Consider the following 27,069-nt stretch of genomic DNA (forward strand, 5'->3'; position numbering starts at 1 on the left):
ACTAAGGAGTTAAGGCTTTGACATTTGCCTTGCAAGAAAAAAATTATATTTGCTGACCCTCAAGTTCTCCTTATCAAGGCACCTTTCTCCTTCATCTTTTCCTCCCATCCCATTCTCTATTTTGATGTTTCTGTCCTTGATCAGGTTGTGGATGACTAGAATTGGAATGTGAATTTATGTTTGTAATTATTCAGTTTATAAGTTTTTAAATTGGTTGTCCTACAGAATACTACATAGAAGTAAAATGAATGGTTTTTAAAAAGCAGTATAGCTCTGGTTTTTCATAACCTTGCTTATCATGAACCCTGCCTCATTGATTGTGTCACTTACCGATTTTTTTTTTCCCCCACTCTTCAAGTGTTTATTCCATAATCAGTTAACTGTAGAGGACAGAAACCCAATTGTATATAGGTTGAAAGCAAGAAATATACAATTTCTCACAATGTATCCAGTTGTCAACCCAGATAGCTGTCACACCTTTTCCCACCCCACCGTGTACTTAAAATTTTGGGCAGATAAACAAAATACCCCAAATACTTCTTTCCTTTGTTATGGTCACATGTATGTTTTGATTAACAAAATAATTTTAGGGAAGAAAAGACTTTACCTAACTCACAATAAAAGATATCACCTAACTTCAGGCATTGTTTTTCTTCATATTTGGAATTCCTCTAGAATTTCAGAATTTGTACATCAAACACACATGCAAGGCCAGTCTGGTTTATTATTTTAAATAATTTGGGAAAATAGCTAACATTATTTGTTACAAATAATTATAAACAAAATAATGTATAAAGTTTTTTAAGTGAATTATAGTTTCTGAAGTTAATTCTAACATTCACTTTTCCTCGGTCAAGGAGGGATTCAGCATTTCTTACAACAAAAGAATTGTAGCAGTGTGAAAATTTTTGAACCGTGGGCAGCACATCCTGGCAGTACCACTTCCAGTGATGTGACCTTGGTCGAATCATTAATATCCTTTGTGCTTCACTTCCCCCACCTGAAATAGGAGTGATACTAAGATTCCACCACACCCACCACTCCGGGCCTTTTTAAAACTGTGGGCATTGAGGTTTCTGTATATTTGTGCTTTATGATATACATACTAAAAAATTAGTTCATAATTTCAAACAGCTGTTTTACTGCCACAGGCTTCAGTTAAACTTAACGCTTGAGTAATAGTTCTACAGAGTAAAGTTGCAAGAGGATATTCAAAATAAAACTAACAATTACATGTTACAGATATAACAAGAATTTTAAATCTCGTGTGTGTTTATTTCAGAGCAAAGATGGAAAAACCCCACTGCACATGACTGCCCTCCACGGTAGATTCTCCAGATCACAAACCATTATCCAGAGTGGTAAAAAGTATTTCTGTTTGTTTTTTTTCTTAAGTGTAGTAAAAGCATCCACATAATGAATGGTATTGAGGAATTGTCATAGCAGTGTACACATTTTTGACATTTGATATCAGAGCTCATGAAAATCAGATAATGAAGAATTTTAAATGCCATGTACATGTATCTTTTGTAATTATGTTTTTAATTTATTTTTGTATTGTTTCCCTTAGATTATAAATATACTTTCTCTAGCAGTTAGTGTTGGCTTTTTTAAAACATGCTAGATAGAAAACTCTGCCTTTCTACTGCAAACTGTATTATATATTAAGAAACTCGGTTGCATTTCTCTTTTCCCTTCTGACTATCTTGAACTATTTTTAGCATTTTCATTTATTTTCTGAACTTGTATTCTTTTGCATTTGAATTAGTACTAGGCAGGCTAAACTTTTAAATAAAAAGAACTTTTGGATACATTAAAGCAGTGTTTTCACAAGCCATGTTCCAAGGAACTGTTTATTAGTAGTCCTCAAGACAATAGCTGTTCTGATTTTGCAGGGAAAGGGTAGGAATAAGCTCATGATCAAATAATTCATGAAGTATTGCATGCTGTCTTCTTGGTGACACAGAGTGTGCACATTAAAGCTTTGGAAAGTCTCACTCTAAAGAAATGTGTTTGATTTTGTTTAAATACAGTGGTTTCCAAACTTATTGGACGCCCAGAACCCTTTTGTAATTTTTAAATCTGTTAAAATCTTATGCTTAGTTCACAAAATTGCTTTAAGTGTGAAATCTGTAACCCCAGTGCCTGGCCCGGTAAATGTGCTGTGGATGAAATCTGTGGTTAAATTGTTATACCCATTAGTTTGTGCTTGAATTGCATTTTATATCACTTTCCATGTAATGGATTTGACTTGATCGTTACATAGTTCAGTGTCTGATAGTATGTCCTTTATTGCAGGAGCAGTAATCGACTGTGAGGATAAGAATGGCAACACCCCTTTGCACATAGCAGCGAGGTACGGCCATGAGCTGCTAATCAACACTCTAATTACAAGTGGTGCTGACTCTGCAAAGTAAGTACTTCCCAAGGTGTTGATGCCTTGTCAGGGAAACGTGGATTTTGTCCTCAATGTAGTACTAATTGCTTGAGCTTTTTCCTCTTTGTATTGGCGATGTAATAGAATAGAATGTTTAATGTGATTTCACTGGTAAACCAGCATAGGGTATTTTTATATTTTTTTACCCCAGTTCTTTCTAGATTATGAGTAACATATTAAAGTTTCCATGTAAGATTTTGTTTGAAAGATGGATTCTCTTGCATGCTCTGCAGAAAGAAACACCCTACTTTTAAATTGATGTTTATCATTCTTATGTATGTTTTCAAATTTTTATTACCTTTTTATATGTTTATTAACATGTTTTAAATCTTCTATTAAACTTTCTGTAAATGGTATGCTACTGTACACTTTTTTAAACTTTTTTTTCTTTTACATGAAGTTGTTGGTTTAGCCATGTAGATACAAATTTGGGCTTTTTTTTCTCGTCTCTATATGTAACTCTAGTTCATTCATTTTATAAAATTTAATTCTGTTGTAAAGATTTCACAATTTATTCATTCTCATTTACAAACACAAGTTGCTTCCAAGTTTTTACTATTACAAAAGTTACTGCAGTGAACATTCTTAAACATTTTGCCTTGTGGTAATGATTCTCAACATCGGGGCAGGGGGAATGGGTTTTGCTCCTGAGGCAAATGTCTAGAGACATTTTGGTTGTCATCATTTGGGGAGGAGAGTGTTACTGTCATGCAGTGTGGGTAGAGACCGGGGGCGCTGATGGCCTCTACAGGCACAGGATAACCCAGCCCCCAGCCCCACAGAAAATCCACAGTGACAGTAGTGCTGAGGTGGAAAAGGCCTGCTCTAAGAGGAGAGTAGCTGGATAAGTTAAGTATTGAATAGTTTCTTTTTACTTTATTTAAGTGATTGCATTGTGATGAGGACACTGTCCTGTTCACTTTAGGCGTGGCATACATGGAATGTTCCCCCTCCATTTGGCAGCCTTAAGTGGTTTTTCCGATTGCTGTAGGAAACTTCTTTCTTCTGGTAAGTGGAACCTTCACAGACAGATTATCCCCTTTTACCTCCCCAAACCGCCCCCCCCCCCCCCCCCCCCGCCATCTCCCATTTTAATACAGTCTCTTTATCCTGCTTTTCCAGAATCACATGTAGATAAGTCCATGTGTGGATCATTTATTAACCCCTCTTAGAATATGTTGGACCCTTTAATTTTAAGATTTGATTTTCTCTTCAGCTCTGGGAAAGGTTTTATTTTTCCTGTGATTTCCTCCTCTCTCTCTTAGTTGGGGAATGGGGTGTGGAATATTTCCAGAGCAGTCCCTTTGTGTCTAGAAGTAAAATATCTTCATTTGCATGCTTCCTTTTTAAGAGCCAATGGCCAGTTTACAATATCTTCTAGGTTTGTGAAATTATTTATGCCATATCTAATTACTGTCTTAAAATACCACATAGTCAGTTTGAAGCAAAACAGGATCAATAGCTTTCTATAAATATTACTACAAAATTATGATCCTTATTAAATGCATAGAATTATGAAATATGTAAGATTTAACTTTTAATGATATTCTATTTCTTAGCGTGTTAGGAAAGTTGAACAGATTTTGTATATTAATACTCTCGATTGCTGAAAGAATTATGGGAAAGTTTCAGTGAAAATTAACATATTGTGAGACAGACACTTCTGAGTTTTTCTTAATGATATCTTTTAAGTGAGGTAATTGTGTTTTGAATGTTTTAAGTGTATGTGTGTCCACAAGTAATCACATACCCATTTATCTATGAAGGAGAATTCTAAAAACCTCTTCTCAGTATTAATCTGCAAGTATCAAAGCACCTATGGCTTTAAAAAAAAAAGTTTTATTAAGAAATAATTCATGTATCATACAATTCACCTGTTTAAAATTTACAATTCAGTGTTTTTTTAAAGTATATTCACAGAGGTATGTAACCATGACTACAATGGGTTTTAGAACATTTTCATCCCCCCCCCCCCCCAAAATAAAAAACCCCTCATTTTCAGTCAGTTCCCCATTTCCTCCCTCCCCCCAGCCCTAAGCAGTCATTAATCTACTTTCCACCTCTGTAAATTTACCTGTTCTGGACAGTTCATAGAAATGGAATCACCCAAGATGTGGTTTTGTGACTGATTTTTCTCACTTAGAAATGTTCTGAACGGTCATCCAGTGTTATAAACATGTATCGGTACTTTATTTCTTTTTATTGCTGAATAATATTCCATTGTATCCTATGACTTTTAAACAAGTACTCTAGCATTTGTTCTAAAACCCCCAATCCTTTAGTGGTAATTTTTTTTAAAATACTGTACATTATTAATCTATTTTCAATTAATTTTTACCTATTTGTAATTCATAGTTTTGTTTAAGATTGGGGGTGTGTGATTTTTTTTTACATTTTTTTTAATGTAATACTCTAATATAAAGTAACTTACCTATACTATTATATAAGATGTATTCATTCTTGTAGGATTTGATATAGATACCCCAGATGATTTTGGCAGGACCTGTCTACATGCAGCTGCAGCTGGAGGGTATGTTAACAAAATTTTTACTTTTTTTAAGAAAAAGGTAGTTGATCGTGGCAGGTGTTTTTTTGTTTCATAAAATATAAATCATAGTGTTTTATTCACTCTGCCCTCATTTGAAAACATGCTTTTATACTTATTTAAACCTACCGATTTCATTATAATTACGATTTCATTACAATTACATCTTCTCAATGTATTTTTCCTGGGTAGGAATTTGGAGTGCCTAAACCTTCTGCTGAACACTGGTGCAGACTTCAACAAAAAGGATAAATTTGGAAGGTAGGGTGTGGTACAGTTCCTCTGTAGAGCCTACTTAATGTTATTTACTTAATGACTTTCTTGACCTTCTATTGTGGCTTCTGAGAGTTAACTGAATACTTCTGCGTCTTTTGCGTTGTGATCATGATTCTTTGAGAGGCCCCAATAAGTAGATAACTTCTGAATATTCATTCTCACCCACAGCCTTCTTCCAGCTGGGCCCCTGCCATAGCCCCAGGCTACCAGCCACAGCTTTACTTTATAAGCACTTCTATACCTCTTGTGATGTCATTCCTCCTCCTCCTCCCATAATTATAGCCATGAAAATATAAAACCACATGGTACCTATGCTCCCTCAAAAAACTCACAAGAGCTGGAACTCAGTGGTAGTTCTCCATTCCTTCAAGTCATTCTTTTGTTAGAGACTCTGCTGCCTATATTTGGTTCCAGAGCACTAGAAAGAGGGAGGAAACAGGTTACAAATTTATGTGTAATTTTTCTTTCTCCTCTTCTCTGACTCTCTGCACACACCCTGAGCGTGACCCATAGGAAAGCACCTGTGAATGCAGAGTCCCTTTGTAGTCACCCAGCCAATCTGGCAGTCTCACTGCTCAGCCCAGGCCTCATTGTTACTTGCATCTGTGATTGCAGTACTTAAAGCCACCATGATCTACTAAGTTACTTAGAGTAGGAATTGACCCAGAGTCTGTTAGAACCACATAGGAAAGGACAGAATGCAATTTGAAAAATAGAGGTGAGCATGCTGTAGTGTGTACAGAAATCTAAATATAATGTACACATGAGACTTATAATGTTATAAACTAGTGTTACCTCAATTAAAAAAGAAATAAAGGTGGCAATATGAGCAAAATTGTGTATCAGGAGTTTGAGAATTTTATCAGAGTATATGACAAGAGAGGGTGTGTGTGTGAATCTGTGTCAGTGCATGGGATTGGGCCAGTGCACAGTAGAATTACGTGTGGTAGGGAATCAGAAGTGCATATAAGAAAAGAGAAGGAAAAACGACTATCTGACCCCATAATTATTTTGAGGAACAGACTGTTCTTATAAGCCTGCTAATTGAAGGAACTAATGACCCACAAAATCAAAAATCACTTTGTTTGACTTTGGCGTGCAGTATTTTTATAGCTAATTTATTTTTATAAGTGTACTTTAATCCAGCATATATTAGTTACTTTGTAGCACTTGACGCATTCTGTACTACAATTAGGGCACATTCTGAGTTTAGAAGCTTGAAAGTAATTCAGGGTTAATTGCATTTTCAAAAATACTGTTACTATATTATACTATTATCCAATAAAGTAAAATAATGCTTCACTGTCATTTCACCAGGTAAATATTTTAGAAAAAATTATACCATGAAGACTCTGGACTAAATTTACCTTCACTTGTCTGTTTTCTTCTTCTTCTGTTTTTTTTTTTTTTTTTTTTTTTTTTTTTTTTTTTTTTTTAGTGAAAGGTCATGGATCATCATAGTTTTGTAATCTAAAGACAGAAACTCCTAAATTTAGTAACATTCTTTTTCATTTCAGTAACTGAGAAGAAATAAGCTACAAATATTCCATCTCTAGAAATTAACAGTTTAGAGTAAACTCTTCAAAATGATGAACAGTCTTCAAAACTATGCATTTTTTGCTTGAGGAATCTGATATTACTGTGCAGCTCTACCATATAGTTGATATAACAGCATTCTTTTTAATGCTTCTGTATTTTTCTTACTCTTTATTCCTCTACTGAGACAGGAACAGAAGCTGCTACCTATGAACCATCTCTATTAGTATAGGGGAAGCTTTTGTTAAAATGAAAGTTTTCTCAGATTGCTAATGGCATTAGGGAGGAAAAAAAATAAGTTTTCAAGTTTTGGAGCAGAATATGAAGGATATCTGTAATTCACTCCAAAGACTGGAATTGTTACTGTCTGGGGACCATGAAATGATTTAATTGTGTTCCTATCTTATTTTGTATTCTTAGAGGCTCTTTGCCATCTTAGTTTCTCCTCCAAGCTTTCTGTCTGGCCCTCCGAAAGACTTAGGTATATGGCAGAAATCAATCTCAGGCTTTCTATAAATATTTATAACTGGGTGGATCAACTGTGCTCTTGTTTACTGGTTTCTGTCCCTGACTTTTTTTTTTTTTAATTAACTTGGGCAAAAAGATCTCCACTGCACTATGCTGCTGCCAACTGCAACTACCAGTGCCTGTTTGCTCTTGTGGGCTCAGGAGCAAGCGTGAATGACCTTGATGAAAGAGGATGCACACCCTTGCACTATGCAGCTACGTCAGACACAGATGGCAAGTAAGTATCATGTGGTGAGAATGGAGGATTGTTTCTATCTGGCAGTTTTTATAGCAAATTTATATTTCCTTTTTTGTACTTTTTATTGTTGATTATCTTTCCCTGATGCTCTAGTAGGGAAAATAAGTTGTTTTCATAATTATTCCTAGTCATCGTTATTACCACCTACTTCTACTCAGCAACCTGCATTATGAACTGATCAGGTAGAAGAAAGATAAAGGTCCCTTTTCGTCCTCCCTTCCAAAAACACATCTTAATATCTATCACCTCCATGTTTTTTCCACCTGGCTTCTTAGAGGCAGCAGTCTTCAGTATATCATAGGGAAAGGGAAAGGCAAGAGGTACACAGACAATGCCATCAGAAGACTGAGCAGAGATTGGAATACCAGTATTCTTCAGAGGTAGAAAGTTCATATTTCCAAGGGATCCCTGTAAATTGGTATTCAAATAGGGAATAATTGAACTGGCAGAATCTGGCACATAGTTGGTACTAAATAGTGCTTAAATAAGTAAATTATATAGATAATGGAGTAGTGAATAAATGTTGTCCAAAAATGACTTAATAAAAACAAAAGAATGAGAGATTTAGAAATTTTCATAATTAATGTTCACCCAAAGATGATCAGACCCATTTATAGTACCTTAATGTGTATTGCCTTCTTGGAAGAAAATGAACTCATTAGAGACAGAGAAGAAATCTTCAATGTCTGTGGTATTCCCCATGAGTCTGGGTCAGTGAAGGGTAGGAAAAACAAATAATGGTTTCTGGGGAAAGATTTTATAAAATATACTTCAAGGAAGTTGCATTTAACATAGAACTATTTCCTTGGTTTTTAATGTTTACTTTTTTACCTTCAAAATAAAAAGCATAATTTGATGGTATTACTCACAAATATTAATTTATTATAAATTCTGTAACTAATTTCAAATCCATTTCTGTAAGTAACACTTTGTTATGCTGGATTTGTGGCTAAAATCCTAATCTTGAAAGCATTAGTAAAGTATACTATCAGCCCTTTGTATCTACTGGTTTTGCATCTGCAGATTCGGAGGGTCGACTGTATTTATTGTAGGGCTGTGTTCATTTTTTATAAGGGACTTTGAGGGTCCAAGTCTACGGTCTTTGGCATCCTCGAGTACTCTTGGCATCAGTCCCCCTTAGATACCGAAGGATGACCGTATTTTCTGTTTGGGGGAGTATATCACTTTATACAATTTCATATATACCAGAATAGTTAGATATAGATAGGTTTTGAGAGAAGCCAAATTATTTGAAGTATGTTTTTGGATAGTAGAGCTTTAAAGAAAATCTCTGATAGAGACTTTGTAAATCAGAAAATATTTTGGTAAACTTGGGTAAGTAGATTGTCCTCTGATTTATAAATTTTGTAATTTCAGGATTTGATTTATAGATTTTCCTAAAATAGATTATACCCAAAATGACTATCACCATCGGAAGTCCTTTACCAGTGTTCCCATAAACCGTTTATTGGGTACTGCCCAGCATGATCTAAGTAAATTCCCCTGAGTTCACGTACACACAGACAGAGATTACCCCATCGTCCTCCTGCCCTTATACAATTACATTAAACCTGAATTCTTACGCAGGAACAAAAGAATAACAATGTTCAACCTATAGTGTTTGAGATTTGTGGTTTGATTTTAAGCCAGTCTACTTTTTCTTTAGAAGTATACTTAGTACTAAAGTGAATTAAATTGTTAGTTTTCTCACCTAATATAAACTGTTTTGAGCAACAGTCTAGAGCAGGGGTCCCTAAACCCTGGGCTGTGAACTGGTACTGGTCCGCGGCCTGTTAGGAGCCAGGCCGCAGAGCAGGAGGTGAGTGGCGAGCGAGCGAAGCCTCATCTGCTGCTCCCCATCGCTCGCATTACCGCCTGAACCATCCCCCTACCCCGCCCGCGCCCCCACCCCCACCCCCACCCCCCCCCCCCCCCCCGGTCCGTGGAAAAATTGTCTTTCGCAAAACCGGTCCCTGGTGCCAAAAAGGTTGGGGACCGCTTGTCTAGAGATATTTATTACTTAAACACTTAATTCTCAGTATCTCCACAAGCAACCTGATGTACCAGAAAGAACATGAGCTTTATCCAAAAGACCCAGCTGAAATCATGGGGGCTTCATATTATATACCTCTTTGAGCCTGAGCAAGTAATTGTTAGGCAAAATCTTCTTTATCTGTAAAATTAGAATGAAGCGTACTTCTTAGAATTGTGGGGAAAACTGAGGGCATGTGTATAAAAGAATCTAGCACTGTTTTTTGGAGCCTCTTTCTTACCTTTGAAGTATCAAAGTCCCAGAGGTCTTGTCTGATGCCATCACTTATAGACTCAGTGATTTGTTCCCTGGGAATCTTCTGGAAACTATTCACTACAGTAACCATTTTAGGATACCAGAGGCATCCTTTCAGTAAGTGATTGTTTTGGAGGCTTAAATAGTAGAATTAAAGAGTTGGTTTATTTTTCTGAACTCCAAGGATTTAATTCCCAGGAATAGGTTGGATAACAAGAGAATCTGGAATAATTCTTTCTGCTGCCAAAGCCAGAGTGAAATATTTTCTAAAAGAAGAAAGAAATTCCCCATGACTTCAAATACTGTTATTCAGTAATGTGTGTTTGTTGGTTTGTTTCTTTAATGATTGTTTAATAATGTCCTGTCAGCATCCCCAGGGAAAGTTGTATATACTTTGGGATTTTTGACACTCTGCCACTGGTTTTCTGCTGTTCAGAAGTGACATAAGTAATTACAATTCTACTCTGCCTTGTGTGCCTGTCTTTACTTTCAGTAAATGTTGGAAAAATACATGAAATCGTTCCTCCTCATTCTCCTCATCCTGCTAGTCGCCCCCATCATCCTGATGCCTACATTCACTATAGACAGTCATGACTCGGCAAACAAATATACAGTTATTTTCACGGGAGAAACATACTAAATGTATTAAATATTATCAAATAAAGTTCTCTTTGCCATTTGAAGAAAAATAGGACTGGCTATGAGCATGATGGTGAGGACCTACCCCACGCCTGCGTGGTGTGTATAAGAGAAGGGGAAGGCTGGGGTTATTTATTGTGATTACATATAAGGAAGAAATCCTCCTCATGCCTTTTCTTCTGTGATAACTACCATTAACAGAAGTATTTCTATATGTTTATGTAGATCATTTCACATCCCTCACAGTGTAATCAGAGTTATGGACCTGGTAAATGTCTGTCCATAGGCTTTTCTGTGTTCATATGGTTATATATACATGTGTTTATGAATGCATAGATATATTTCACCAAGATACACTTTTATGGAGATAGATGTTCACAAAAATGGGATCATATTTTGACTTCTAATAGCATTGTTTATTTTTGTCTGTTTTGAACTTTATGTAAATGGAATCATACAGTCTTTTGCTTGGAACTTTTATAATCCTTAGGTTTATTCCTAAGTATTTGATATTTTCATTGCCAAAATAAATCTATCTTTAAATTTCCTTTGTTGTGAAATAGAGAAATATATTTGACTTTTTGTATACAACTTTGCATTCAGCAGCCTTGTTAAACCTGTTGTATGTATGCGTGTAAGACAGAACTGGGTTTGATTCTGGCTCTGCCACTTGCTGTGAGACCTTGGGCAGGTTACTTAACCTCTCTGCACGTTTCATCTGTCAAGTGGGAATAATAGTCTGACCTTAACTCATGGCCATATGAGGTACAGAATATCTGAATTGCTTAGAACGATACCTGACACGTTGTAATCTTCCTGTAAGGATTAGTTGTATTTTTTTAAGCTATGCTTAATATCTTTTTTGGTCAGTCAGACACTATTGTGTACCGTGATGGGGGAGAGTAGAGTTAGGAGGGCCTCTGGTGACAATGCCACATCCTCTGCCCTGGGCCGAGTGATCCTCTCCCAGGGCTCTGACCAGCCGTGGGGCACATGGATTTGACTCAGTCTGAACTTGCACCAGAAAAAGTGGTAGGAGTTCATGGGTGGTAGGGGAAGAGTAGGAGAAGTTTAAATAGTTTGAAAATCACTCTGATTTGAATTACATGCTTAACTGGGATGAGGATACTTAATTTGTCTAACAAATGAAGAAAACAAAATATTTAGCAGTAAGTTTGGTTTATTACTTAGGTATTTAGCCATAAATATTCCTCCAGATTTTGCATACATGGTTTATTTTAGGGAAATAAGAGAAATTATAGAAAATCTTCGTTTCTTAATTTTCTGCGTTTTATAAAATGAGCGTGTGTTAACTTTACAATGAGCAAAAAAATTTAGGATTGACTCTCTCCCCTTCACCTCATTTGCAAATCAAAAGTGAGGTTCAGATTGTCAAGATCAAGCAATTTTGTGGTTCAGTATTTTATAAACACCCAGATCAAAGTGTCACTAACTCATTAACCCCTGTGCTAAAGCATTTGTAGCATAGAAAGAACACTTGAAGAGAAGACCCAAGGCCTAGTCCTTGCTTTGCCATATTCTAGCCAGAAGATTGGGAGCAAGTCATTTAATTTTCCTGAATGTCAGTAATTTTTTTCATTTGTTAAAGGTAATGCTTACAAAGTAGTCATGAAAATTCATATTGCCTAGCAAAATTTGAAAGGTGTGGCAATAGAAGTAATTTTATAATTATAAATCAACTCTTAGTCTTTGTTTTGTTATAGGAGACCAATCATCTAGTAATATGAAGGTAGACAAAGAAATAATATGATTTGATAAGAACTACTGCATGTATTATGGTTGAATTATTTCAAACCATTTAATGTTGTATACTTGCAACTAGTAAATATAAGTAGTGCTTTGAGACTTGCTCTCCTACTTCAGAAGGTAAACATGAACTTACCTACTTGTTTTGCTTTCCTTAAATAAGTCAGTTTTTTTTTTTTTTCCCGCAGTACTCATGTATCAGCAAGTTATCTTAAAATAGTTTGTTCCACTGATAGAATCTGTCTTGTATTCAGGTCTCAGTAGGGAGAACTATTTCTGTTTTATCATTCACATCTAGAGAACTTGATTAAAGGTAAAAAGATATTCCCTTGGGTGAAATGTTTCTGCCTTTAAAGCAGTGAGACTGTCCTTCCAGGCCAGCAGGTCTTTCCTTCATCCCAGTGAGGATTGACCTGTGAGCTGCGTACCTAGGAAGACTGTGTACAGAGTCTACACACTGCCTGAAATACTTCCTGGAGTGCCCTCAGAGCTAGTTTAGGAATACCGAGAAACACCAGGCTTGTTCCTTAGAGTCAGATTCGGGTGATGTTGTTGTTTCATCATAGTGATATGCAGTTCATCATAATTTTCACTGCATATAAATATCAAAATCCCGCTTAAAAGCATGAACATTTGCTACCATTAAGGATATTATAATAAATGTAGATTCTGTAAGTAATTCCTAAGAGATCTAAAGTACTTTAAGCAATTAGCATTAAAGAAATAAGGGTTGGCATTGCAAAGAATGGTCCTCATACATATATGATAGAGTTACTGGGTGATCAGTTACATCGCTCCATTGTTCCTTTCCACTTGTTCTTATAACTTCAGTATGCTTTTGGAAACTTGACAAGCAGTATTTGATTATAGATTTCCCCCCCGCCCAGTGGTGGAGTTAGTATTTAGTTAGACATACTGCAATATTAGACAAATTATCACTGAATAATTATGGACTTGGAATTTGAACATGAATGGATTTTAGATTATTTAGTTGAATTCCTACTCCCATCTATCAAATGAATAAACAGAAGCCATTTCACCATAAAGGTGAAATGATTTGCCCAAGATTGCTGGTATCAAACTAACTCTAGCGATAAATCTTTTAATTTCTAATTCAGTACTCTTTTTTTTTTTTGCTGCCATAACATTTATCAGAATTATCACAAATTGTGAACCTTATAGTCCTTTTATTTAAAAAAAATTGTTTTAACATCTTTATTGGAGTATAATTGCTTTACAATGGTGTGTTAGTTTCTGCTCTATTAACAAAGTGAATCAGCTATACGTATATATATATATCCCCATATCTCTTCCCTCTTGCGTCTCCCTCCCACCCTCCCTATCCCACACCTCTAAGTGGTCGCAAAGCACCAAGCTGATCTCCCTGTGCTGTGCGGCTGCTTCCCACTAGCTATCTGTTTTACATTTGGTAGTGTATATATGTCAGTGTTACTCTCTCACTTCGTCCCAGCTTACCCTTCCCCTCCCCCGTGTCCTCAAGTCCATTCTCTATGTCTGTGTCTTTATTCCTGTCCTGCCCCTAGGTTCATCAGAACCAATTTTTTTTTAAGATTCCATATATATGTGTTAGCATACGGTATTTGTTTTTCTCTTTCTACGATGAGGTATATCACCTCACACCAGTCAGAATGGCCATCATCAAAAAATCTTACAGTTCTTTTAAAATTACTTTCCTCATATTTTAATAGCCCAGGAATGAAGTGTATTTCCCATGGGAAGGTCTTTCGTGTTACCTACATACCACTTTTACATTGTTCCCACACTTTTCAGGTCTCTAATGCAAGATCCTTGAATTCTGACCTTGGTTTTGGGAGATATTTTTACATCCTTTCTTGAGCTTCCTAATGAGATATACTAACTACGTATTCCAGAAAGATTGGATGCTCCCCACCAGTAAGAGTTTAATCCTGTCAAACGTTGTTTGAGTTGACTAGCTGGTGCCATGAATATAGACTGTGTACGAAACAGTCTTCAGGTATACTGTGCTTGCTGACAGACTGTGGATAAAGAAGATTCTCTTATGAACATTTTGTTTGTACTTTTATGATACGTACAGTCAATATCATTTAAATGACAAATGTATGTAGTGTAGATGTGTTTATGATTTTTACATTACTCAAATGTAAGAAAAATTTCCAGTTTTGAGTTTGTTTTTATCATTGGTTAAAATGCAGGATTTAGAATTATGAATATGTCTTACTATAATAGGTGCCTGGAATACTTACTAAGAAATGATGCAAATCCAGGGATCCGGGACAAGCAAGGATACAATGCAGTTCATTATTCAGCTGCATACGGTCACCGTCTGTGTCTTCAGCTGGTAAGATTCCTGATTTCTTGTGGAAGGACCTATGTTAAGTTTATATTCTAATAATGTAATGACAGAATAAACGGATCAAGAAACAAATGCCTTTTAACATTTTTAGAATCCCTATCCCTCCTAAATTCATACTTGCCTCACTAAGCTTTCTCTCATTCCCTTTTCCCTTTCACAGAGAAAGGAGGAAACTAGATCTCTGGAGAGGGCTCCCTTAGAGCCCCCCCCATGTCCATGTAGCATTCACTGCCCCTGCCCCTTTAAATGTTTTCCAGACTGTTTTAAAGAACTGTAACTATGTCACATGTGAGAGATACATGTTCCTGTGAGAGAAAGCTTCCCCCTTTGTATTCAGGAATTCAGAAAGACCCAGTCTTCTGTCAGTCTGTCCTGACAAGGGAGACTCATCTTCTGCAAAGGAACTTTTTATTTCAACTGTGGTCTCATTCCTGAACGTATACACCATTCACCTCACTTTGCCAAACCAAAGGGAGAGTAAAAGACAAGTTAAATGATTCTGAAGTGTGTAGCACATGCTTCACGTTAGAGGTTTCTTCATTTAGACCTACTTATAAATTATATTAACATTGCTTCCCTTAAAGGGGAAATAAAATTCAAGGAGGGTGGGTATAAAAGATAGAAAAAAGAGGTTGACATACTTAATATAGCATTTAGAACCCTGCTACAGAAGTAATATTTCCTTAGTTTATTATGGTATCTGTAGACTAAAATCTGAGACCCATGTGTATAGATTTGTGGTCTGTTATATTGTACAGTTGTTTATTTAAAAGACTTCATTTTTGGAGGCAAAGGAAGCACAAGTTCAGAATAGAATTTAACAAAGCCCTATGTAAATAGAGACATGTAGTTAACATTTATCTCTTTACTGTATATGACTGCTTCCTCAACTAAGTATTTTTATTTTAAATTTTATTTCAGATTGCAAGTGAAACTCCTTTAGATGTTGTAAGTATTAATTAGTCAGTTTTCCCCCTAATATTGATTATTTAAATATTTGCTCTCACTAGAGCTGGAGCCTGTCTTACACATTCCTGGGAACAAAGATAGTGACAGAAATCATGTTTGCAGGGGGAGGGAAAGTTCTTACTTGGTGGTAATTAAATGGCATTTCTCTCAAACTCTAAGTTTGTAGCCCTCTCTCAAAGCTCTTAATATGTGGTCCTTACTGCATTTTCAGGATAATCCATTCCATAAGGTTGCTGAATTTAGTTTTCATAATATAATGGTCTGGGATTTTAAAATTCATATTCAAGTATCAGTTTATACTCTAAAATGGATTTGAACTTGGGGGAGGGGGACCAGGAATAACTGCTGTGATATGTCTAAAAGTACCATTTCTGACACTTAAAATTCTTTTCTCTCTCAGTTAATGGAAACCTCGGGAACAGACATGCTGAGTGATTCGGACAATAGAGCAACAATAAGCCCTTTACACTTGGCTGTGAGTATTGCCTTCACAGCCAACTTGATGGCTCGTTTACTGAAAATGTCTCATATCTGTGTTGACTCAAACTAGTACCCAGAACTTTTGGTCCATATAATGATGATCATGGAGTTAAAACTGTAAGAACTTTCTTAACTCAGAGAATTCTTGAATGTACTTTTGTTTCGTTTGTTTGTTTGTCTTAAAAAAAAAAAAAAAGGCCGGGGGGTTTGAGCTTCCCACAAGGCCTGCTCTAAGGAGAGAATATGCCTGAGATGTGAATTTTAAAATGACCCACCCTAGTGGAATGGCTTCTGACTTCTTAAGCAGATGATATAAGAACTGTAATTTCTGTGGTATTTCTACAACTTTTTGCTTACTTTGTGATTTTGGGGTGCTAAGTTTGTGTTCACTGGTCCTTCACTTGCTCATGCTATAGGATTTAACTACATGGTCTGTAATGTTCCTTCTAGCTTCAGATGCCTCTGAATTTTTCCTCTTAATGTCCATCACTAAGAGAAGATTAGAAGAGAGTGTGACAATTCTTTAAGTCAAATATGGAAATGAATTACCTTAGGAAATTTCAAGCAGAGCCCAATCTAGTTCTTTCTGCGCTGAAAGAAGAATTTATCTTTGAAAATAAAGCATGTTGTGGGGAGCTGGGGGACTTTGAGAATCGGGAGAATTGGGTACTGTCACTATTTGTGAGACCTCTGATTTTAAGTATAGTAAAATGCTTATAAGGGTCTCTACTTAGGTTAATGTGTATCACAAGTTCAATGATCCATTTAATTGTTTCTTCTCACATATACTATTATTTTTTATTTTAATATTCTCCTGGCATATTTTCTAACACTGACACATGTACACTGAATTTTCTGCTTTGTCTTTCTCCCCCTTTCTCCCCAGCAGTACTTCCTACCATGCTCTAAATAACTAAGAAGACATGCTGAAGCTTCCTTTTTCCTTGCCCTTTGGGTCTTTGGAAATACTATCTACTCTCCCAGACTTGCATAATAAATAAGTCATCTGGAAGTGCAAAGCTAGCATGGAGAAAATAGCTATTTTTACTATGGGTGGCAAGAAATGACGTCTGAGCAGATGACTAGGCAGTTCTTCCTGCATCATTATCATCATTCTTATAATAATAGCGCCTCATCTCTTGAACACTTACTAGGTGCCAGACTAAGCACTTTGCCAAGTTTTTGAATGCATTATCTCAAAAACTTCAGTGTTTTTAACTAGTTATTTTACTCCATGGCTATTGGGAATAGTGCTGTTATTAACATGGGTGTGCTAAATAGTGTTTTTAAGCGGAAATGGAAACAATTTTGTGATTTCATAATTAGGCTCAGTGAAATGTGGTTATACCACCACTCTTGCATTTTGTATCCATCCCTAGGAGGTTTTTCAGAAATTACTGAAGTGATTTTTCTCCTTCCAAACTCTCCCAATCCAGGATGACTTGATGCAGTAAAAACGCGCTGGCTTGAGGACTCAGGAAACTGGCCTTGGTCCTGCCTTCGCACATACTAGGCCTCTAAGCCTCTTGTCCCAGTCCAGTCAGAGCCATCGTGAGGGGAAGATTACCCTGTGGCAGATTACCCTGGCTCTAGCCGTCCTTATTTTCCCTCTGCTTCTTTTTATACCACCTTCTGCATATACTGTGCTTCTCACAGTTCATTTTTAATAGCATAATTTTGTTGACCTGGTATTGAGGAACAAGGTTAGATGTGCTCCTCAGACAGTAGAGCTCAGAGATCTCTAGTCACTTTAACTTTGAGGGAGTCAGAAACATCAAGAGGTCAGTAAGGCCCAGAGCAGCTTCACCTCCTGCTGGTACTTTCTGACATTTCCCGCAAGAAGTGGCTTTACAGCCCTTTGGTACATTGCGGGCCCCTCTTTCTAGCTAAGTATCTCTTTTTAGAAGCAGGTGACATTTAGCACAAATATGGTAGGATTTTATATTTTTCAATTCCCTAATGAAAAGTTCACATGTGATCATTTACAGTTTGCCTATATGTGCTAAGCTGCAGGTCTGAACGGTATCAGAAAATGACTTGTCCCTTAGCTAAAAGGGGTGGCATGAGTGAACCAGAGGAGACATTCCTTCCCCGTCAGAACTGTGTCGTTATTGCCTTTTGTCCTGCTCAGCATCTAGTCCAATAAGAGTAATAGATGTTCAGTTGACATGTTGGTTTTTGAAATGAATTCTTTGGAAAGCAGACTGTGTGAAGAAGGGGATTTCAGTCGGTCGGGTTTCAGACAAATTTCTCAATCTTCTTGCTCTGCTGTACTGCTAGGACAGTGCATAGCACATGGTAGTTTTTCAAGCAGGGCTCAGTCTAAATATTTTTGAAAAGAAATGTTTATTTTTGAGATAGCACGTTATGGGATGGAGTAGTCATTTTAATTTGAGAAATCAGAAGGCTCAAGTACTAGCTGAACTTCAGTTGCAACTGTCTCTGTGATTTAAGCGTAGTAACATTTTATCGGGGAGTGAAGGGGGGCACTGAACTGTGACGAAGAACACGGGCTTTGGGATCATAGACTTAGAATGAAAGCTTTCATTGAACCCATGTCACACATCATTGAATGTCTGCCACGAACCAGACATCGTATACTCGTGAAAAGATCACCTGTCATTTCAACTTTTATTATTTGTGGAATACCCATTCCCTAACACTGTAGCCTACTAATTGATTATTAGAAAAATTTGTAGGTAACTTTCTGAATTATTAATACAGAGGTTTTAGATTACCTCAAATATAATGATGTGAAGACAAGTTTGCTTACTACTCCCTTTATGTTTTCTAGGGTTTCTAAGAAGTCAGTCTAAATATGTATTTTTTTAATTTATATTTTTATTTATTCCCAGGCCTATCATGGTCACCATCAAGCACTAGAAGTGTTAGTACAGTCTTTGTTAGATCTTGATGTGAGAAACAGTAGTGGAAGAACGCCCTTGGACCTTGCAGCATTTAAGGGCCATGTAGAATGTGTGGATGTTCTCATTAATCAGGGAGCCTCAATCTTAGTCAAAGATTACATTTTGAAGAGAACACCTATACATGCAGCAGGTATGTCAAAGACTATGAATGATTTTATTTACCACTTTCCATCTAATGCTCTTCTTTTTCAATTTCTTGTATATTATACTCCTGGTAATTGTTTTAACAATTTTGACTTTAACAATTCTAATGATTCTACTCTCAGGGAAAAACCAACAGCAAGATTATAATCACTTTAAAAAAATATCTACCTTAGAAATTGGATTTATATAATAGTCTAACTTCTGAAGTACTTTATCAACAACAACAACAACAAAATAACAATTTCTTTTTAACTGCTTTTTGATGGAAATTATTTTGGATTGGTATGTGGTTTCATTTAACAACTGATAAACATTTTACTTACTGTACCAGGGTACTGCATTAAACATTTAATCAGACAGGAATACAGAGTGCCTGCTATGCGAGAACTACTCCATGGAGTGTTTTGTGATGTTGTAGAAAATGCAAAACTACATAACAATGCCACTGTGATGACTCAGTACCTGCTGTGTCACTAGCAGATGCAGATTCACAACTCTCTACAGGAATTACTACAAGGCAGTATTAATTTTAAATAATGAATTCAAGACTGGTATATGTGAAGAAATCCTAGCCAAGTATTTGTCTCATCCCCAATAGGCCATCTTCGTATGATTAGATCCATTTCACTTAGTCTGTTTTTATAGGGTGATCCTTAAAGTGGATCCATTTGAATGTAGGTCTGGGACTTTGCTTCTGGTCATTTGGAAAACTTGCATTTTAGAAGACTATAGGTAACACCCACTGTCGCTCCAGAGCAGCCTTTCAGAAACTATCAGATAATCGATTAAGCAGGGCTCAAAGACAAAAATTTTAATAATGGATTAAAAGTCCTAATAAGGATATGTATATAAACTGCTATATGGTAAAAATAAGAAGTCAAAATGCTATCATTTTCTGTTACCTTATTCTGAAAAAGAGTGAAGTTGTATATTATTCTGCAACTTGAAAAATTATATTGTAAGCACATTATTTGCAGAGCTGATTTAAAGCTTTCATGGAGTGTTTGCACTCTTAATAGATAAATATTGAACCAAGACACTAGTAAGTCCCTCAGAAGTGGCTAACCAATGCCATATAATTCGTAAGTCCTACCCGCTGAAAGAGTTACAGGTTACTGTTAGCACCCACCTCTTCAATAAATGCAAGCCTTGGTTAGAACCAAGATGCCTTTCAAATTTGGAGACCTGCTGGGGAGCATCTTACTCTTAAATCATGGAAGGACATTGGTTCTGGATGTGAGCCAGTCCTTTCCCACAGGGATCTTATGCCTGTTGCTTTGGGTGTTGAGCTTAGACGATACGAACACTCATCAGTAGCTGCTGTGTACTGAGTATCCGTGAATCCAGTTTAAGAAAAAAAATGATGGGCCAAACAGAATTTCCTTGAAGCATCCCCAAGGATCACATCTAAAATCAGGAAAGAAGGAGGACTTTCACTATCAGGAATAAAAATATTTCCCAGGCGTCCTCCAGGCTTTTTAACATCTCAGTGGGCAGAACTTGAAACCAGTCATTGGCAAAGGAGAATGGGGTTGATGTGATTGACTTGTCTGATCATGATTTCATCCCTTGGCTGGAGGCAGGCTGCCCTTCCTGACCACATTGGCACCACCAGAGAGCTAAATAAAATGAGCATTTTCTTCCTTGCCTGTTAAATTCAATGAATATTCCAAAATTATATCTAGCAAATGTGGTTTAAGATGGACATTTTCTATTTTATCATTTTATAGATATATAATTGCTGAAATTTTTGAATATCACTTTACAGCAACAAATGGTCATTCGGAATGCTTACGGCTACTAATAGGAAATGCAGAACCACAGAATGCAGTAGATATTCAAGATGGAAATGGACAGTAAGTTTTAATAATTTTTAAAATTAGTTTTAGGATGTTTGTTCATCTTCATACCTTTTGCCCCCCTATTTTAGTAAGTCTGTCATAGTGTGTAACTGAGTAACATCAAATACAGTTTTTTAAGTATACTTTAAAGTTGCATCACAGAAAGACATGTTTAGAAGGCAGGCCAACACAGTGTACTTTCATGGATGAAGTCTCGGTGGTGACGGAGCTGCTCCTGTTGTTGCCCAGGACTCCGCTGATGCTGTCTGTGCTCAACGGGCACACGGACTGTGTCTACTCCCTGCTGAACAAAGGAGCAAACGTAGATGCCAAAGATAAATGGGGAAGGACGGCACTGCACAGGGGGGTAAGCAGAAGTGTTCTCGCTTCCTTTCTGAAAGTTTTTATGACCTCATTTTACCTAAAACTGAACTAGGCTGTGTTTATATTTTTCTTCATTTAATTTTTACCAAATAATCTTTACTGTTTCTTTCACTGTCTTAGTTTTTGAACTCTAATTTTTAACAACCACAAAACACAACTTAATCCAGAGAAGAATAATGTTGGAACAGAACTTTAAAATCTTAGCGGGCTTCCCTGGTGGCGCAGTGGTTGGGAATTGCCTGCCAGTGTGGGGGGCACAGGTTTGAGCCCTGGTCTGGGAGGATCCCACGTGCCGCAGAGCAGCTAAGCCCGTGCGCCACAACTGCTGAGCCTGCGCTCTAGAGCCCACGAGCTACAACTACTGAGCCTGTGTGCCGCGGCTGCTGGGGCCTGGGCGCCTGGGGCCTGTGCTCCGCAGTGAGAAGCCCGCGCACCGCAGCGAGGAGTGGCCCCCGCTCACCGTGGCTGGAGGGAGCCTGCGCGCAGCGACGAGGACCCAGCACAGCCAAAAATTAATTAATTAATTAATTTTTTTAAAAAAAAGAATTTTAAAACCCTAAAGCCTTGAGTAGAATTGATGTCAGTTTTACTTTTTTCCATTATCACAACTGTTTTCTTACACATTTTTGTCTTAATTTTTTCACCTTTGAAATATTTTTTTTGTTGAACTAGAAGTCCCATTATTCCTGTTTTTCATATTTACTTTTATTTTGACAAAGTCACTGCTTTAACTAAGTTTTTAAGCCACTTTCAGTAAAAATACTGGGTTACTCAAAATATGATAAGTGCTTTGATTGGTGGGAGGACATGGGGAATATGGACTTTAAAATTCACAATTTAGCTATAATTGGCATGGAGTGCCCAACATAGTGTATTCAGCTACATGCAAATAATTTTTCTTTCAGGCAGTCACAGGCCATGAAGAGTGTGTAGATGCATTGCTTCAACATGGTGCTAAGTGCTTATTACGAGATAGCAGGGGCCGGACACCAATACACTTGGCAGCTGCCTGTGGACACATTGGTGTTCTCGGAGCTCTTCTGCAGTCAGCAGCATCTATGGATGCAAATCCAGCCATGGCGGACAATCATGGATACACGGCACTTCACTGGGCTTGCTACAACGGTTAAGTACACAGACACAGACCCACGTTACCTACCCATTATGTACCACAGAGAGACAACTAACTAACACATTCTGACTTTCATGAGAATGATATATTATGAATAACCTACCACATAGCTATAGCTTACTCCAGTGCCTTGTCGTGCTAAAGCCAAGATGCTGGTTTTCAGAGATGTTTTGAGATAAGCAGTCACTAAGTTTAAAAGTTTTTTAGACCTTTGCTTCAATAAGTATTTTGCATTTTTAAGATAGTTTTGTAATATTAATTACTTTTATAACATTATTATTAATAATATTATTTGTTATTAATATTAATATACTTTAATAATATTATTTCCAATGTCTTTTATATAGTTATGTTTGTATTTTTATTATATTTTGATTTCTAAATATACTTGTTATTAGGGAAAAAATGACAGGTAAGAGAAACAATGAAAATGTATCATATTCTAGACTGAAATCTGTGTATGTTTTCTGAGCACGTTGCAAGTTAAGATCTTTATATCAACAGTAACATGTATGTTCAACATTTTAAGGGAATAAAATCCTAGTAGAATAAATCACGGAAGTAGAAACTAGAAACTTGGACACTTTTGTGGTTAAGTGAACTTGGCTGCATGATTATAACAGACTTACTTTTAGCCTCCTGGAGACTAACCGTCACAGTTAGTCCTTTTACAGGTAGACTCATTAAAGGTCAATCAGAGAAGTATAAAGCTATTTTTAAAGGATAGATGTGAAAAATGGGATTTCGCTTTTGCAATGTCACTAAAATAATGTAAGTAACAGAGCATGTTGAGATTTGATCATCTTAGAAAACATCTGGGTACGTTATATGCAGTGTAAAACATCTGTCCTACCTAAGTGTATGCTTAGGGTTTTATCAGGGATGTGAGGGGTTTTTTATTTGTTTTGAATTTCAGTGTAGCATTCAGGTTATTGTTAGTTGTAATAGCATATCTACAAAACTAGTTGACAGTTCTAACAACTTTCCCTCAAAATGTACAGAAAATAGAAATTGCCTCTTTATATTAATATCCACTTGCTTAAAAAAATAAGCATAGTGGCTGTTATAAAATTCAGCTGACTGCCTTGCCAGAGAGGAGGTTTCTATCTTTCTGTAATACACTGTTTTATGTGGTTCTTTTACTGGGAGCCATTTTGACAAATAATTGTTGAGTTGTGGTAAAAGAGGAGAAATCTGAATCTTGCAAAATTATAGTTTAATTAAACATTTTCATAAGCATTTTCTAGATACAGTATTTTGATTTTCATATTAATTCTTGTATCAGAATTGAGAGCTCTATTCTTTTGTTCTGAGAAAGCTTTGATCTCTTCTTGAGGATTGACCTGTGGCTACATTTGGTCATTTTGCAACTCTGAGTACTGATGGTGCCATAGAAAACGTGAATAGTTAAATATATTGCTAATTCAAAAGCTTGGTTTAGTCAGTTTCATATTTTACTACCTCAGATCCTTAGCCAGAATAGTTTTGAAAACAATAAAACCTTTGGATTTCAACTCTTCTTCCTTTTTCAGCTCACTAAAGTTGGTATTTAATGAATATAGCAAAAGTTGTCCAAGGTAAATCCTAAGTCAAAGAAGATACTATATTTTGCCATTGAAATTGGTTTGTCTTTATAATGTAACTTGACATCTTACAAGTATAAGGAAAACCAAATAGTAGGAAAACATCCACAGATAAAACTATTTTGAAACAGACTTTTATTGGTTCTTTTTTTTTTTTAACGTCAGTGCGAATTAACCATTGGAAAAAATCACACAGTAAGGTATTTTTCCTCAGGTAGAGCATTTAGTTGTAAAAATACTGCTGTAACTATCCTTTGGAGAGTTGCTATTTATTATAACATTCCTACCACGTCTTTCCGGAGAACACGGTTTTCCTAAAGTGAGTTTCTTACTCCATCACTGCTGAATTTAGATTCTCTGAGCACTTTGTGTACAAGACACAAAATTTTGCACAAACTGCGTGCCTGGTTGCCATTTAAAGATCATAACAGATGTGTCTAATTTCCAGACTGTAGCAAAATTGGTGATGATTCTGAATTGAGCTGGAAGGAATTAGATGTGTGTCGGCTGTATGTACAGAGACTGTACAGGCAGTGTAAAATTAATACCATATTTACAGCCAAAAGCCTATTTTATAATTTGGCATTCTGAGAGTAGAATATGTAAAATAGTTTTACTTTGACTAGTAATTATTGTATGGCTAAAAAAAAAATTGGAAGCACTCCAACAGGATAGAAAACAACCTTTCTCTCAAAATTAAAATGGGATGATGGCAAAGCTTTAGAAGAGAACTGGTTATACATACCCAACTTTAAAGTCAGATTTTCAGTTTATGGAGTCATTCAATCACAGAACTAAGAATACTTCCATGATCTCATGTGTTCCTTTTAAAAATGTATCAATTTTTACGAAGCTATAAGCATCTTCAGAATATCCCTCTAAAACATGAAGAGACCAGTTTTATCCTGTATACTTTTATAAACCAGGACACAAAGTGAAGAATTTTTCAGCTTGACATGACCCCAGTAATGACTGCTGAATCCAGAGCCCCGGGACTCCCTTTTGCCATCCACAATCTACGCAGACAGTGATTCTCACATCTTTCAGTCTCAGGACCTGTGGCTTATAGCTGTTAGTATTTAGTATTTACTGTATTGGAAATTAGGACTGAGAAATTTAAGGATATTTATTAATTTATTTTAAAATAATAATAAATCCATTACATGTTAATATGAATAGCATTTTTATGAAAAACAACTATTCTTCAAAAAAATATTAATAGAGTGGCACATTTCTTTGATGGCTCGTTAAAGAATAGTTTGCAGTATCACCTTGCAGCTCCCCAGACCACACCTTGAGAACTGCTATCCCGGGAAAATAGGAGACTCTCAAATCAATACTGGACAACTTTCCTTGGTTACTTCTTGGCCATGGGTTAACATTTGGAGAGGGAGAATTGAAGCAGGGTTTCCCACCCTCAGCACTGTTGACCTTTGAGGCCACATAATCCTTCGTTGTGAGTGACTGTCGTGTGCATGCAAGAGGTTTAACAGCAGCCCTGGCTTCTACCCACTAGATGCCACGGCACTTCCCTACCCCATCCCCAGCTGTGATAAGCAAAAATGTCTCTAGACATGGCCAAATGTCCCCTGAGGGCTAAAATTGCTCCAGTTGAGAATCACTGGATGAAAGAACTGACATGATGGAACATAACCATAGGTTTTCGAAAACATGCTTTCTTTTCCTGGTAAAAACAATTATAGGATGAAGATTAAGATGAACTATTGTTTGAGAATGTTAGAGTAATTAAAAAAGAAAAGAAATAGAGCATCACTTTGTTAGCCAGATGTTAAGCCATAGAAGTAAAGAGGCTGTTTAAGAATCTGATTTATTCCTAATGCACATCCCAAATGACTAACGAAATAAAAGAAGCAACATTTCATTTTCTGCCATTAATACAGCAGTGGGGGTACTTTTACTAAAACCCTGGCTTTGAAAATTGGATTGGATTAAGAAAATCTGAGGTTTGGGTTTTCCCCTGTTTTCAAAGTTGCTATTAAAAACTGTGGGCCTGACACCTATTAGTAATCAATATACTTGACCTTTAACCCAGCAAGATCATTTCTAGAAAATTGTTCCTAGAAATAAATACAAAGAAATACTTTTTAAGTACTGGAACATTTACAACATTGTTGATAATATCACAAAGAAAAAGTAGCAATCACCTGGAAACTGATAATTAGAGATTAAATCCTTTATGATACATTCTGATACTGTGAAGTTCTTGCAAACATTCAACAATAGGATGTCTGTATATGCTACTGTGGGAAGATACATAGTTTTTAAAGTAAAAAACAAGTTGCAGAACAGAACATCCCAACTGTGTAAAAATTTTTTAAAAAGGAAGTATGTGTTTATGTGCATGCAGTTGTATATGCCTAAAAATTTTCTGGAACTGTAAGGTAATAATGGTCACTAGTGGTCACTAGAGAGTGGAACTGGGGAATGGGGTGGCGACAGGGACATGTACTTTTTTCCCTCTGAACACGTCGATAGAATTTGAGATTTTACCATTAACTCCTTAGTAGAGCCAGAAAATATTCAAATTGTGAAGTTAATTATGCTGTATAAACATATATTATTTTGAAAGTTACACTATGCCATATAAATAGGACATTTTAAAAAATAGTTCCCAAATAACTCTAACTGGTCACCATAGAAAGGAATAATGAGACTAATTTTTTTTCCCTACAAAGTAAATATTTGTCATGTCAATAATAAACTGATATTGGACTTCCCTGGTGGCGCAGTGGTTAAGAATCCACCTGCCAGTGCAGGGGACACGGGTTCAAGCCCTGGTCCGGGAAGACCCCACATACCATGGAGCAGCTAAGCCCATGTGCCACAACTACTGAGCCCACGCACCACAACTACTGAAGCCCGCGAGCCTAGAGCCCGTGCTCCGCAACAAGAGAAGCCACCGCAATGAGAAGCCCGTGCACCAACCACAATGAAGAGTAGCCACCGCTCGCCACAACTAGAGAAAGCCCATGCGCAGCA

The 27,069-nt window shown here is 36.6% G+C and overlaps 1 protein-coding gene across 3 annotated transcripts in view; it reads left to right on the plus strand.

Annotated features, from left to right (window-relative positions):
• Positions 1-27,069, plus strand: part of ANKRD28 (ankyrin repeat domain 28) — a 175,560-nt gene that overhangs the window by 137,212 nt on the left and 11,279 nt on the right. For all 3 annotated transcript variants that reach the window (XM_068545877.1, XM_068545876.1, XM_068545879.1), the window contains exons 9-21: positions 1,283-1,361; positions 2,299-2,413; positions 3,363-3,445; positions 4,904-4,967; positions 5,175-5,243; positions 7,399-7,539; positions 14,483-14,594; positions 15,531-15,557; positions 15,979-16,053; positions 18,914-19,115; positions 20,898-20,985; positions 21,220-21,337; positions 22,260-22,479. In XM_068545877.1, the coding sequence (XP_068401978.1) occupies positions 1,283-1,361; positions 2,299-2,413; positions 3,363-3,445; positions 4,904-4,967; positions 5,175-5,243; positions 7,399-7,539; positions 14,483-14,594; positions 15,531-15,557; positions 15,979-16,053; positions 18,914-19,115; positions 20,898-20,985; positions 21,220-21,337; positions 22,260-22,479 (1,393 nt within the window). The remainder of the gene's footprint in view (positions 1-1,282; positions 1,362-2,298; positions 2,414-3,362; positions 3,446-4,903; positions 4,968-5,174; positions 5,244-7,398; positions 7,540-14,482; positions 14,595-15,530; positions 15,558-15,978; positions 16,054-18,913; positions 19,116-20,897; positions 20,986-21,219; positions 21,338-22,259; positions 22,480-27,069) is intronic.

Source organism: Eschrichtius robustus, chromosome 6 (genome assembly GCF_028021215.1).
Source record: "Eschrichtius robustus isolate mEscRob2 chromosome 6, mEscRob2.pri, whole genome shotgun sequence".
NCBI classification, from domain to species: Eukaryota; Metazoa; Chordata; class Mammalia; order Artiodactyla; family Eschrichtiidae; genus Eschrichtius; species Eschrichtius robustus.